The 13,808-nt window shown below is 36.9% G+C and overlaps 1 protein-coding gene across 1 annotated transcript in view; it reads right to left on the reverse strand.

Annotated features, from left to right (window-relative positions):
• TMCO5A (transmembrane and coiled-coil domains 5A) overlaps positions 1 to 12,257 on the reverse strand; it is a gene marked incomplete at its 3' end in the record, with an annotated part of 31,526 nt that extends 19,269 nt beyond the window's left edge. The window contains exons 1-2 of the mRNA XM_080663046.1: positions 12,141 to 12,257; positions 11,533 to 11,577 (exon numbers count right to left, since the gene is read on the reverse strand). Of these exons, the coding sequence (XP_080519172.1) occupies positions 11,533 to 11,567 (35 nt within the window). The 5' untranslated portion in view covers positions 11,568 to 11,577; positions 12,141 to 12,257. The remainder of the gene's footprint in view (positions 1 to 11,532; positions 11,578 to 12,140) is intronic.
• Between the last annotated feature and the right edge of the window lie 1,551 nt (positions 12,258 to 13,808).

Raw genomic sequence — 13,808 nt, forward strand, 5'->3', positions numbered from 1 at the left:
ATCCTCTAGACAAAAAATCAGCAAAGAAACAGCAATTCTAAATGATGCACTAGATCAAATGGACCTAATTGACATCTTCAGAGCATTTCACCCCAAAGCCACGGAATATACGTTCTTCTCAAGTGCACATGGGACATTTTCAAAAATAGACCACATACTGGGTCACAAGCAAAGTCTCCCCAAATTCAAAAAGATTGAAATCATATCAAGCATTTTCTCAGACCACAATGGCATAATATTAGAAATAAACTATAATAAAAACATTCCAAAAAATTCAAACACTTGGAAGCTGAATAGCATGCTATTAAACAATGATTGGGTGATCAATGAGATCAAAGAAGAAATTAAAAACATCCTGGAGACTAATGACAATAAAAACACAACAATGCAATTGCTATGGGACACAATGAAAGCAGTCCTGAGAGGGAAGTTTATAGCTCTACAGGCCTACCTCAAAAAACAAGAATAAATGCTAATAAATGATCTAACTCAACAACTCAAAGAATTAGAAAGAGAGCAACAAGAAAAGCCCACAGTGAGCAGAAGGAAGGACATAATAAAGATCAGAGCAGAAATTAATGACATAGAGACCAAAAAAAACAATACAAAAAATCAACAAAACCAAGAGCTGGTTCTTTGAAAGGATAAACAAGATTGATGAACCTCTAGCCAGGCTCACCAAGAAGCAAAGAGAGAGGACCCAAATAAACAAAATCAGAAATCAAAGAGGAGAAATAACAACAGACCCCACCGAAATACAAAGGATTGTTAAAAAATACTATGAACAACTCTATTCCAACAAACTGGACAACCTGGAGGAAATGGACAGATTCCTAGAAAAATATAACCTTCCAAAACTCAATCAGGAAGAATCTAAACAGCTCAATATGCCAGTAACTATGGAAGAAATTGAAGCAGTCATCAAAAAGCTTCCAGGAAACAAAAGCCCAGGGCCAGATGGCTTCACAGGGGAGTTTTACCAAACATTCAAGGAAGAACTAAAACCTATCCTTCTCAGACTATTCCAGAAAATTCAAGAGTAAGGAACACTTCCAAGCTCATTCTATGAAGCCAGCATCACCCTAATACCAAAACCAGATAAAGATAACACAATGAAAGAGAATTATAGGCCAATATCCCTCATGAATATAGATGCCAAAATCTTCAACAAAATTCTAGCAAATCGAATCCAGCAGTACATCAGAAAGATCATACGCCATGACCAAGTAGGATTTATCCCGGGGATGCAAGGATGGTACAATATTCGCAAATCAATAAACGTGATACATCACATAAACAAATTGAGAGATAAAAACCACATAGTCATATCAATTGATGCAGAAAAAGCATTTGACAAAATCCAACACCCTTTCTTGATAAAAACTCTCAGCAAGGTGGGAATAGAAGGATCATACCTGAACATAATAAAAGCCATATATGACAAACCCACAGCCAACATCACACTCAATGGGCAAAAACTAAAACCATTTCCCCTACGAACAGGAACAAGACAGGGATGCCCACTCTCACCACTCCTGTTCAATATAGTGCTGGAAGTATTAGCCATTGTGATCAGACAAGAAGAAGAAATAAAAGGCATCCAAATTGGAAAAGAAGAAGTAAAACTGTCCTTATTCGCAGATGACATGATACTGTACATAGAAAACCCTAAAGACTCCATCAAAAAATTACTAGACTTAATAAATGAATTTGGCAATGTAGCAGGATACAAAATTAACGCCAAGAAATCTATGGCATTTCTATACACCAATAATGAACTTACAGAAAGAGAGACTAAAAAAGCAATCCCGTTTACCATCGCACCAAAAAAATTAAGATACCTAGGAATAAACTTAACTAAGGAGGTAAAAGACCTATACATGGAAAACTACACGACACTGAAAAAAGAGATAGAGGAAGACATAAACAGATGGAAGAACAAACCATGTTCATGGATTGGTAGAATCAACATCATCAAAATGTCCATACTACCCAAAGCAATCTATAAATTCAATGCACTTCCCATTAAAATACCAATGACATATTTCACAGACCTAGAACGAACTTTCCAAAAATTTATCTGGAATAAAAAAAGACCCCGAATAGCTGCAGCAATCCTGAGAAAGAAGAACAAAGTAGGTGGGATCTCAATACTGGATATCAAGCTGTATTACAAAGCCACTGTTCTTAAAACAGCCTGGTACTGGTACAAGAACAGGCATATTGATCAATGGAATAGAATAGAGAACCCAGAAATTGACCCAAATCACTATGCTCAATTAATATTTGACAAAGGAGGCACGAACATACAATGGAGTCAAGACAGTCTCTTCAACAAATGGTGTTGGGAAAATTGGACAGATACATGCAAAAAAATGAAGCTAGATCACCAACTTACACCATACACAAAAATAAACTCAAAATGGATAAAGGACTTAAACATAAGATGGGAAACCATAAAAATACTAGAGGAATCCACAGGCAGAAAAATCTCAGACATATGCCGAAGGAACTTCTTCACTGATACTGCCCCTAGGGCAATGGAAACTAAAGAGAAAATAAACAAATGGGACTACATCAAAATAAAAAGCTTTTGCACAGCAAAGGAAACCATCAATAAAACAACAAGAAAGCCAACTGCATGGGAGAACATATTTACCAATGATATCAATGATAAGGGTTTAATCTCCAACATTTACAGGGAACTCATGCAGCTTAACAAAAAGAAGATAAACAACCCAATCAAAAAATGGGCATCTGATCTAAATAGACACTTTTCGAAAGAAGACAGAAGGAAGGCCAAGAGACATATGAAAACCTGCTCAAAGTCACTAATCATCAGAGAGATGCAAATCAAAACAACAATGTGGTACCATCTCACACCTGTCAGAATGGCTATTATCAACAAATCAACAAATGACAAGTGCTGGCAAGGATGTGGAGAAAAAGGAACCCTCGTGCACTGCTGGTGGGAATGCAGACTGGTGCAGCCACTGTGGAGAACAGTATGGAGTTTCCTCAAAAAACTAAAAATGGAACTCCCATTTGACCCAGTGATCCCACTTCTAGGAATATATCCCAAGAAACTAGAAACACGAATCAGAAAGGATATATGCACCCCAATGTTCATAGCAGCACAATTCACCATAGCTAAGATTTGGAAACAGCCTAAATGCCCATCAGTAGATGAGCGGATTAAAAAAATGTGGTATATCTACACAATGGAATACTATGCTGCGGTAAAAAAGGAGTTCCTAGCATTTGCAACAACATGGATGGAGATGGAGAGTATTATGTTAAGTGAAATAAGCCAGGCAGAGAAAGATAAGTATCACACGATGTCACTCATTTGTGGAATATAATGAACGGCATAGACTCATGAACAAAAACAGATCCAGAGACTGAGAAACGTCGAACAGCATGTCATACCTCAGGGAAGGTAGGAGAGGGTGGGGATAAGGGGGAGAGATCAACCAAGGGACTTGTGTGCATGCATATGAGCCTTATCAATGGACACAGACAACAAGGGGGTGGGGCATAAGTGGCGGGTGGGGGGTTATGGGGGAATAATTTGTGTTTTTGCCTCCCTGACAAAGTTTATATAAAGTTACAAAAAGAAATTGTCAGCCAGTTTGAAATTGAATTGCCATGGCCTAGAGCAAAGAATATCCTTACATGATATTATTCTACAATGTCATTATAATTTTAGATATTTTACAACAGCATATTGTACAATTAACCCAAACAAACTTACAAACTAATTTTTGGAATGTTTGGCAGCAATTTAAAAATAAAATAAAATAAAATAAAAAGGACATGAAAGGACTTAATCCCTTTCAGAAGGAATTAAGACACTGGGAAGGCACCTGAGCATTCTATATTGGCCCCTCTTGCCTTTTGTGCCAAGAGGGACCCTCTTCTCACAATCCAGTTGCCCTCAGCTGTTGCCTGAGCTTTCTTTTCATGCTGAGCTTGAAGCCTCGTGGTGGCTGGTACCATGGATCTGTCTCTCGCCCAATTGTGTGAGCTGGGCCCTCCCTGGAGAAGAAACCTGAGTTCCCCGAGATATGTGATCAGTGCTGGGGCCCCGCCAGCAGGCCAGGGGATCCCAAGGAAGGTGCTGGGCGTGGAGGCCACGGGGCATAGGCTACCAAGGAGACAGTACTGAACCTCACATCACCCTGCTTGGCCCCGGAGGATGACTGGTTAGCCAGAGATGGGTAAGATTCCTCAGGGAAGGAACAACCTAAGACAGGCACAGTCGCAGAGGGGCCATCAGGAGAGAACTTGGGGATCATCAGAGGTGGGGCACAGACCCCCACCCTCCCAACCTTGCAGGGGCCTGAACCCTCGCCCCGTCTGAGGGAGGTCTCCTGCTCCCATGGCTGCTTTGCTTCCCACGCCCAGCTCAGATCGGGACACAGGTGACAGACAGTGTGACTTGGCCCAGCTCAGATTGGGACCCAGGTAACAGACAGAGACTTGGCTGACAGCAGCTGCCCTATATCTAAATCCAGCCTAGCACCAGGAATGCTCAGGGCCTACTCAAGAATGCAAATAATCCTTTCCACTAATATTTACAGGGTAAACTAAGATTGTTGGTAGAGTATTAAATTTGACAGTAAAATAATAATCAAGTTTTCAGATTAAATTAAATAGGCTAATTCAAATAAGTGAATATTCAAGAATATTTAATTGTACTGGACAAAAAGCTGTTTCTAAAGTGTTAACTAAAATTTCTATTGGTAGTTCATCTCATGGTAAAATTCCTGAACATGCAATGAAATTAAAGCAGCCATATTTTTGTACAAAAAAAATTAAAATTTAAAGTTATCAAGACTGCATTATAAAATCTACAAAAGCCTCCATTAATCAAGAAAGGGGGGATAGTAGGGTAATACCATGTAAGGAAAAATATCCTATAAGTAAATTACATCTAGAAAATTTTTACTTTACAAAATTAATTTTTATTTGTAATGCTAACAGGAAGACACCCATGAAAAACACACATGGTGTCTAAATAAGACAAAGGAAAATCGTTTGGGCAAAAATAAAAAGGATCCCAAATCAAGTATATAGAAAAGATTCCTTTATTAACTTTTGGTTGAGAATACGTTTGTATATTTTCAGAAAACAACTTCAAGACCATGTGGATTCCTGCAACAGAGAGGAATTGACAGGTCTGCTCCAACCACGAAGACAAGAGGAGAAACAGTCCAGAGATGGAAGACAATAACGACGCCTTGCCACGCTAGCAGTCAACAGCTGTGTGTTGCAGCAGGTTGCCTAGGACCAAACCAGAGAGGGTTGGACCTGCATTGCCACCATGTGCCCACCATCCAGATATCATTGCTGACATGTACACATAAGGAACTGTTTGACATTGAAACGGGGACTCAGAACTGTTGGACATTGAAATTGGGACTCAAACATTTTTTTGTTATTATATGTTTATTTCTAGTCTGCAGAGGCAAGATTTTTTAAAGGAAAGAAAAGGGAAAAAATAGATACAGAAGCAAAGAAACATTGAACAGACTGTCAGGCTGCAGTGGGAAGGCAGAGGAGGTTGGGGGGGGGGCGCTGTAAGAGATCAACTGAAAGACTTGTACGCATGCATATAAGCATAACCAATGGATAAAAGACACTGGGGGGCAGGTAAAGGCATGCACTGGGGGGAAGGGGAGGCCGGGGGGGAGGTCAATGGGGGAAAAAAAAAGAGACATATGTACTACTATTTGTAATACTTCAAACAATAAAAAAAATTAAAAAAAATTAAAAAAAGAAACATATCAATCAATTGTAATAATTGGATTTAATTTGGATCCCAATTCAAATTAACAAATTGTTAAAAGAATGAGCAAGAGAATTGGGAAAATCTGAAAACCAACTACATATTTCATGATGTTAACAAATTATGGTTATTTTTTATTCTCATGTGATAACATTGGATACTTATGCTTAAAAAAGAGTTCTTTCAGATATATTCTGAAATATTTAGAAATGAAAATATATAAAATTTGCTTTTAAAATACTAGAGAGATGGAAAAGAGGTGGCTTTGTAAACAAACTAAGATTGGCTATGGTCATTATTGAGTTGGGTTATATGTGCCAAGAGCCATTATACTATTCTGTCTACTTTAATGTGATTTTTAAATTTTCCACAATAAAATGTCAAAAAAATAAATAAACTTAAGAATGACAAAAAAAAAAAAAAGCTATGAGTAAGATTACTAGACAAACAGAAGCAGTATATTGTAACCCTTTTTCAGAAACTGGTATTATACATTTAAAAATAAATTTTAAAGGAAGTAAAAACATTAAAAATGGAGAGAAGGCAAAGACAATATTACTGTAATTTGGAAATGGACTCACAGCAAAAATAGAGATAATTTGTGACAATAAAAACATAAAAGGGGAGGAGGTAAAGGTCTGAATTTGCAAAGGGGAATGGAGATAAGATGCATTCAGAAGAAAAAGGATTTTCTTTTGCATATACCCAATGGTAACCACATAAAAAAAAAAAAATCTAAAACTGAGACACATTAGTTAAAAAAAAGAGAAAACAGAGAAAAAAAATCATAGAATACCACCAAACTAAAACAACAGACAGACACACAAGGGAAAAGAAATGATGGAGACACAGAATTATCAGAAAACAAAAGATAAAATGGTTATAGGAAATCCTCATACATCAATAATCACCCTAAATATAAATGGACTGAATTTAGCAATAAAAAGGCAGAGGAACAGATTAGATAAAAAAACAAAACCCAATCATATGTTATCTTTAGGAGACACATTTTAACTGTAAGGACAGATATTGACTCAAAGTGAAAGGGTGGAAAATGATTTTTTGAGCAACTGAGCAGAGAAAAGTGGATGCAGCCATACTGACATCTGACAAAATAGATTTTAAGATAAAGAAGTAACAAGAGACAATGGTGGACATTTTATAATGATAAAGGGAACAATACTTCAAAAACAAACAAACAAACATATACTTTTCAACATAGATACACCCAACCAGGGAGCACCAAAATATATAAAGCAACTACTAACAGAACTAAAGAGAAAAACTGACAAAAACACAGTTATAGTAGGGCATATAAATACACCATTGACAGCTATGGATATATCATCCTAACAGGAAGTGAATAAGGAAATATTGGCTTTGAATGACACATTAGACCAAATGGACATAATAGACATTTACAGAGCCTTTCATCCCAGAACAACAGTTACACATTCTTTTCCAGTGCACATGGAACATTCTCAAGGACAGACCATATTTTGGGATGCAAAACTAGCCTCAACAAATTTAAGAAGATTGAAATTATACCAAGTATGTTCTTGTAGTTTTTTCATCTTTTGTTTTTTTGTTTGTTGTTTGTTTTTTTACTCTCAAATCTCTTTTTTTTTTCATCTGCATCATTTAAAGATTTCTGTCTTCAATGTCACTAATTCTTTCCTCCTTCTAGTCAACTCTTTTTCCTCAGCTTGCTAATCATTCATGTCTTTTACTGAGTTCTTCATCTCCAGAATTTCTATTTGGTTCTTTTTTAAAGTTTCAATCTCTCTGGTAAAGCATTCATTTTGTTCATTTATTTTATTTCTGAATCCATTAAACTTTCTGTGTTTTCTTGTGTCTCCAAGTATGTTCACAATGTTCTGAATCTGGAAATCAACTGCACAAAGCAAGGGGGGCATACCACAAATATGTAGAGATTAACAACACGCTACTAAAAAACAACTGGGTCAAAGAAGAAATAAAAGGAGAGATAAAAAGATCCATAGAGACAAATGAGAATGAATATGACATATTAAACTATTGAGAGGCAGCAAAAGCAGTAATAAGAGGGAAGTTTATATCATTACAGGATATCAAGAAACAAGAAAAATCCTAAATAAACAACCTAATATTACATCTTAAAGAACTAAAAAAAGAAGAAATGCAGCCCAAATTTAGCCAAAGGAAAAAAAAAATTAAAGCAGAATTAAATAAAACAGAGGATAAAAAGATAATACAAAAAATTAAGGCAACAAAGAGTTGGTGCTTTGAAAAAATTAATAAAATTGACAAACCTTTGCCTGGACTCACTAAAGAATATAGAGAAAAGACTCAAACAAAACCAGAAATGAAAGAAAAGTAACCGCAGACATCACAGATATACAAAGGTTCATACACCAATACTGTGAAAGCCTATATGCCACCAAACAATCCTAGAAGATCGGGCAAGTTCTTAGAAATATATAACCTTCCTAGACTGAATCAGGAAGACCTGGAAAATCTAAACAGAATGATGATCAACAGTGAGGAAATGAAACAACCATCAAAAACCTCTCAAAAAGTCAATGTCCAGGGCCAGATGGCTTCATTCATGAATTCTACTAAACATTCAAAGGAGATTTAATACCTATCCTTCTCAAACTCTTTCAAAACATTGAAGAAGAGGCAATACTTCCTAACACATTTTATGAGGCCAACATTACCCTGATACCTGGAGAGAATAACACACCAAAAAGAAAGCTACAGATGCAAAACTCCGAAACAAAATACTAGCAAATTGGATACAACAATACATTAAAAAGATAGTATAACACGATCAAATGGGGCTCATTCCAGGAGCTCAAGGATAGTTCAACGTACACAAATCGATCAATATGATACACTTCATTAACAAAATAAAGGATAAAAATCATGTGATCTTATCAATAGATGCAGAAAATTAATTTGACAAGATATAATATTCAATGATGATTCAAACACTCAATAAAATGAGTGTATAAGGAAAATATCTCAACATAATAAAGGCCATATATGACAAACTGTCAGCTAATATCATACTCAAGATGAAAAAGTGAAAACTTTCCCTCTAAGATCAGGAACTCTCACCACTGCTATTCAACATAGTACTGGAAATCCTAGCAGGAGCAATCAAGCAAGAGAAATAAATAAAAGTTATCCAAATTGGTAATGAGGAAGTAAAAATGTTACTTTTTGCAGATGGCATGATTCTTTATATAGAATACCCTAAAGACTCCTGCTAAAAACTATTAGAAACAATAAACAAATAAAATAAATTTGCAGTATACAAAACCAATCTACTAACAATAAAATTTCAGGGTAAGAAAAAAAAATAATTCCCTTTGCAATTGCAACAAAAAGAATAAAATACCTAGGAATAAACTTAAAGGATGTGAAGGACATATACACAGAAAACTATAAGACATTATTAAAAGAAATTGAAGAAGATGCAAAGAAATGGTAAGATATTTTTTGTTCATGGATTGGAAGAATTAACGTAGTTAAAATGGCCATATTACCCAAAGCAATATACAGATTTAATGCAATCCCCAATAAAATCCCAATGGCATTTTAAAAATAAATAGAATAGCCGGCTGGTGTGGCTCAGTGGTTGAGCATTGACCTATGTATGAATCAGGAGGTCACAGTTCGATTTCAGGTCAGGGCACATTTCCCAGTAGGGGGCATGCAGGAATAGCTGATCAGTGATTCTCTCTCATCATTGGTGTTTCTATCTCTCTCCCTCTCCCTTCCTCTTTGAAATTGATAGAAATATATTTAAAAAAATAGAACAAAAAATCATTAGATTTGCATGGACCCACAAAAGACCTTGAATAGCTAAAGCAACCTGAAGAAAAAAAGAACAAAGCTAGAGAGGTATCACACTCCCTGACGTCAAATTATACTACAAAGTGACAATAATCAAAACAGCATGGTATTGGCAGAAAAACAGACACACAGACCAATGGAACAGAACTGAGATTCCAGAAACAAATGCACAGATATATGGGCAAATAATCTTCAACAAAATAGCCAAAAGTATACAATGGAGAAAAGAAAGCCTCTTTAATGAATTGTCGTGGGAAAATTGGAAAGCCACATGCAAAAGAATAAAACTAGATTGCTATCTGTGACCATACACAAAAATTAGCTCAAAATGGATCAAAGACATAAATACAATCCTGAAACAATAAGTTACATAAGAGGAAACATAGGTACTAAACTTATGGGCCTTGATCTTAGAGAAGATTTTATGAATTTGACTTCAAAGGCAAGGGGAACAAGAACAAAAATAAATGAATGGGACTATATCAAGCTAAAAAGCTTCTGCACAGCAAAATAAACTTTCAACAAAATAAAAAGGCAACCAACCAAATAGGAAAAGATATTTGCAAACAACACCTCCAAGAAGGGTTTAATATCCAAAATATATAAAGAACTCATACAACTCAACAACAAAAAACAATTCAATTAAAAAATGGTAAGAGGACCTGAACAGACACTTCTCCTAAGAAGACATACAAATGTCCAACAAATATATGAAAGAAAAGATACTCAACATCACTAGCTATTAGGGAAATGCAAATATAAACTACAATGAGATATCATCAATAAGACAAGTAACAGTAAGTGTTGGAGATATTGTGGAGGAAAAGGAACCCTCATTCACTGTTGATGGGAATGTAAATTGGTACAACCACTATGAAAAACAGCATGAAGGTACCTCAAAAATTAATAATAGAGTTACCATATGACCTGGCAATCCCTGTTCTTAGTACCTACCCAAAACATTTGAAAACATTTGTAAAGATAGATATATCCCTATGTTCATTGCAGCAGCATTCACAGTAGCCAAGACATGGAAACAGCAGAAGTGCTCTTCCATAGATGATTGGATAATGAAGATGTGGTACAAATATACAATGGAATACTTTTCAGCCACAGGAAAAAGCTGAAATATTGTCATGTGCAACAACATGGATGGATCTTGAGAATATCATGTTAAGTGAAATAAATCAGACGAAAAAAGGTAAGAACCCTATGATATCACTCATATGTCAGATATAAAACTGAAAACAACAAATAAACAAACAAGACAAACAAACAAATAAAAACTCATGGCCACAGATAACAGTTGGTTGTTACCAGAGGGAAAGGAGGGTGGGGAGGAGGTAGTAAAGGGTAAAGGAGGTCAAATATATGGTGACAAAAGGAGATTTAACTTTGGGTGGTAAACACACAATGCAATATACAGGTGATGCATTATAGAATTGTACACTGAAACCTATTTATTTACCAATGTCACCCCAATAAATGTAATAAAAAATGCAAACATCTTTTTTGAAGTAAATTTGCAAAAAAGAATGGTAACACTAGAGTAGTCTAGAAAGGGTGCTTGGCACATGTGAAGGTCTCAATAAACTTTTCCTTGGTTTGTCTTTGAAATGGTTAACCAGAATTAAGGTAGTGCGATAAAAGGACTTTTGAGTAGGAATGGGATGATTTTGGAAAAGAAAGTTGTACCCTGGAAAGCTGGCTTGGATAGGAAATTTGCAAATGTTCTCATTTCAGGTAGGCATAAAGTCCTTGGGATGGAATGCAGTGGGAGACGGATAGATAAGAGTAGAAGGAGAAAGGGAGATTAGAAGACGAGGGAAAGCACCAATAGCAGACCTGCTTCATACCTTGGTCCTTGGATGTGGCTTTGCATAATCATGATTACTTACTCATAATCTAGCTGATTTTCCTTGTGTTCTTCCATTGTTGATTCCCTAAAATACCAGCAGAGATGTTTCTAATGAATTGGGGAATGGGTCTATGTATGAAACATAAAGTAACTAGCTAAGAGTCCAAAATATAGGGACAAAATTAAATTAACTGGTTTTCTCCCTTCAATCCTCACATTTTGGCCATGACAAAACCTAGCCTTTTGATTCTTCTGCCCGTATCTGATTATGCCTTAGTAAGGATACAGTGAGGAGATAGGGATAATGCTGGCAAGTTAATTATATGTCCTGCTAGTAGGTATATTCAGAGATGGATCACCAACCCAAAACTTTTGGAAGTTTATACATAGAAGTAAGAATAAAGATTATCCATTATTCTTACCTCCCTTTTTGCTCTAGGCCTTGCTGCTTTCTTTAAGGCCCCAATGAGAATGGTGTGCATAACCACCCTAAAAAGTAATCTCTCTGCTCTCTAGCCTGGCCTCTGCAGGAATCTCTATATATTAAGATCTTTGATATTAAATTGGCTAAGAAAAACCAAGCCAAAGTTTTTGGCTCATTCTGCCCCTTAGTTTCCTCTTTTACTTCATTTCTTCAACAAACTCTACCTCCCCTCTGATGTATATGAGCTTTCTGATTCTGCCCTAGTCAATTTTCTTCTGAAGAGTCTAATCTTTTCCCACTGGAACTATCCAGTAGAATCTCAGAACCTCCCAAGTGGTCATGGCTCTGCTGTTGACATTAGGTGGGTGGGGCAGCATGTCACAATGGGGAGGATGACAATGGGTTCTCATGATTGGTGTAGAGTTCAGAGCCTAGATGGGCGCACGTGTTTCATGGCTGAGTCTTCCCGCTGGTAGCAGTTGATTTAATGGACCTGATTTCTGGGGCGCATAAAGGGGTAGCCCCTTTCTTTTATTCCTCTGGCAGGTTGAGCTCCCTCCCAAGTGTGACTAATATGAGAACTCTGAGTCCTAAGACCAGCAGTCTGATCCCATTCTGTAGCTAACTAACTATTCATTCATTCATTCATTCATTCATTCATTCATTCATCATTCATTTATTCATCAAACACTGAAACATTGAGAGAGCACCTGTATATGCCAGGCAGGCACTGTTCTAAGCAGTAGGCAGACAGAGTGAACAAAATACTCTGCTTTCATGGAATTTACATTCTAGGATGTGTATTTATGGGGGAAGGGTAGCACAAGCAACAAAATAAATGAATATATTTATTTTTATTTGGTGTGATAACAGAATGCTAGGAAGAAACAAATGGGTGAAGTGGGTAAGAGGAAATGCTTCATGTATTGTGTGTGTGGGAGAGAAGGTGTTGCAGTTTCAAACAGGGCAGAGCAGAGAAAGCAGATGAGCATTTTCAGAGGCGGTAGTGTAGATGTGTTAGGAGGCCTAGTAAACAGGACACCTTATGTCCTGCTGAGATAGATGCACAATCCACAGACATCACAGTCACGGGTAATAGCGAGTCTGTGGTCAGTAGTAGCGTGGGCCAGCATGCTTCTGGGAAGGCCAGTGGGTCCAGGAGCCCCAAGGGGAGGTATGAAGACCCGAAGCTCCTCCTTCAATGCTTTAAGGATACAGAGCTTTTCCCTATCCCTCCCACTTCCTGAGAAAGAAGAGAGCTCTGGAGAGGGAGAATCTTCTTAAAACACTGGGAAATGACCCAAGAGAGATTTTTTAAGTGGGAAAAGTTCATGATTATCTTGAATTGGCCCCTTTGAGTCTTCCCCTGCAACCCCCCCAACTACAGGCATAGGAGCTAGAAGAGGAAGATAAAATCAATTGCAGAATACATACAATGAATATGTTTCTGCATACTGGAGTATGTACATTTTGGCCCGATTCTGCACCATTGGTAACTTTTTGTGTGTGTGAACCATGTTAACCTGAGAAGTTTGGATCTTGACTTGATAAGGACTGCATTGAGTTGATTTGTGGTCCAGAGTGACTTCTTAACACACTGTAGTTTCCAACAAACTATTTGTAAAATTAATGGCCTCTGATGACCCCATTACCATCTCCCTTCTTCCTGAAAGAAGGCATTTCATTGCTTTATGAAGCTGTACACAGAAGAGTAATTAAGTAACAATTCAGGCCAATGGCCTCTCCCAGGAATTAATGGTAGGAAGAGTTCATTAACCCCAGCAGGTTTAGCGTCTCCAGGAAATACCCTGGACCAAGGTTATCGTAGCTATTAATGCATTGGATAGGGACTTTAACTGGGATAAAAATAAAGCTCTCTCTCCTTCAAGGGG

This window comes from Plecotus auritus (genome assembly GCF_963455305.1).
Source record: "Plecotus auritus genome assembly, chromosome: 1".
Taxonomy (NCBI): Eukaryota; Metazoa; Chordata; class Mammalia; order Chiroptera; family Vespertilionidae; genus Plecotus; species Plecotus auritus.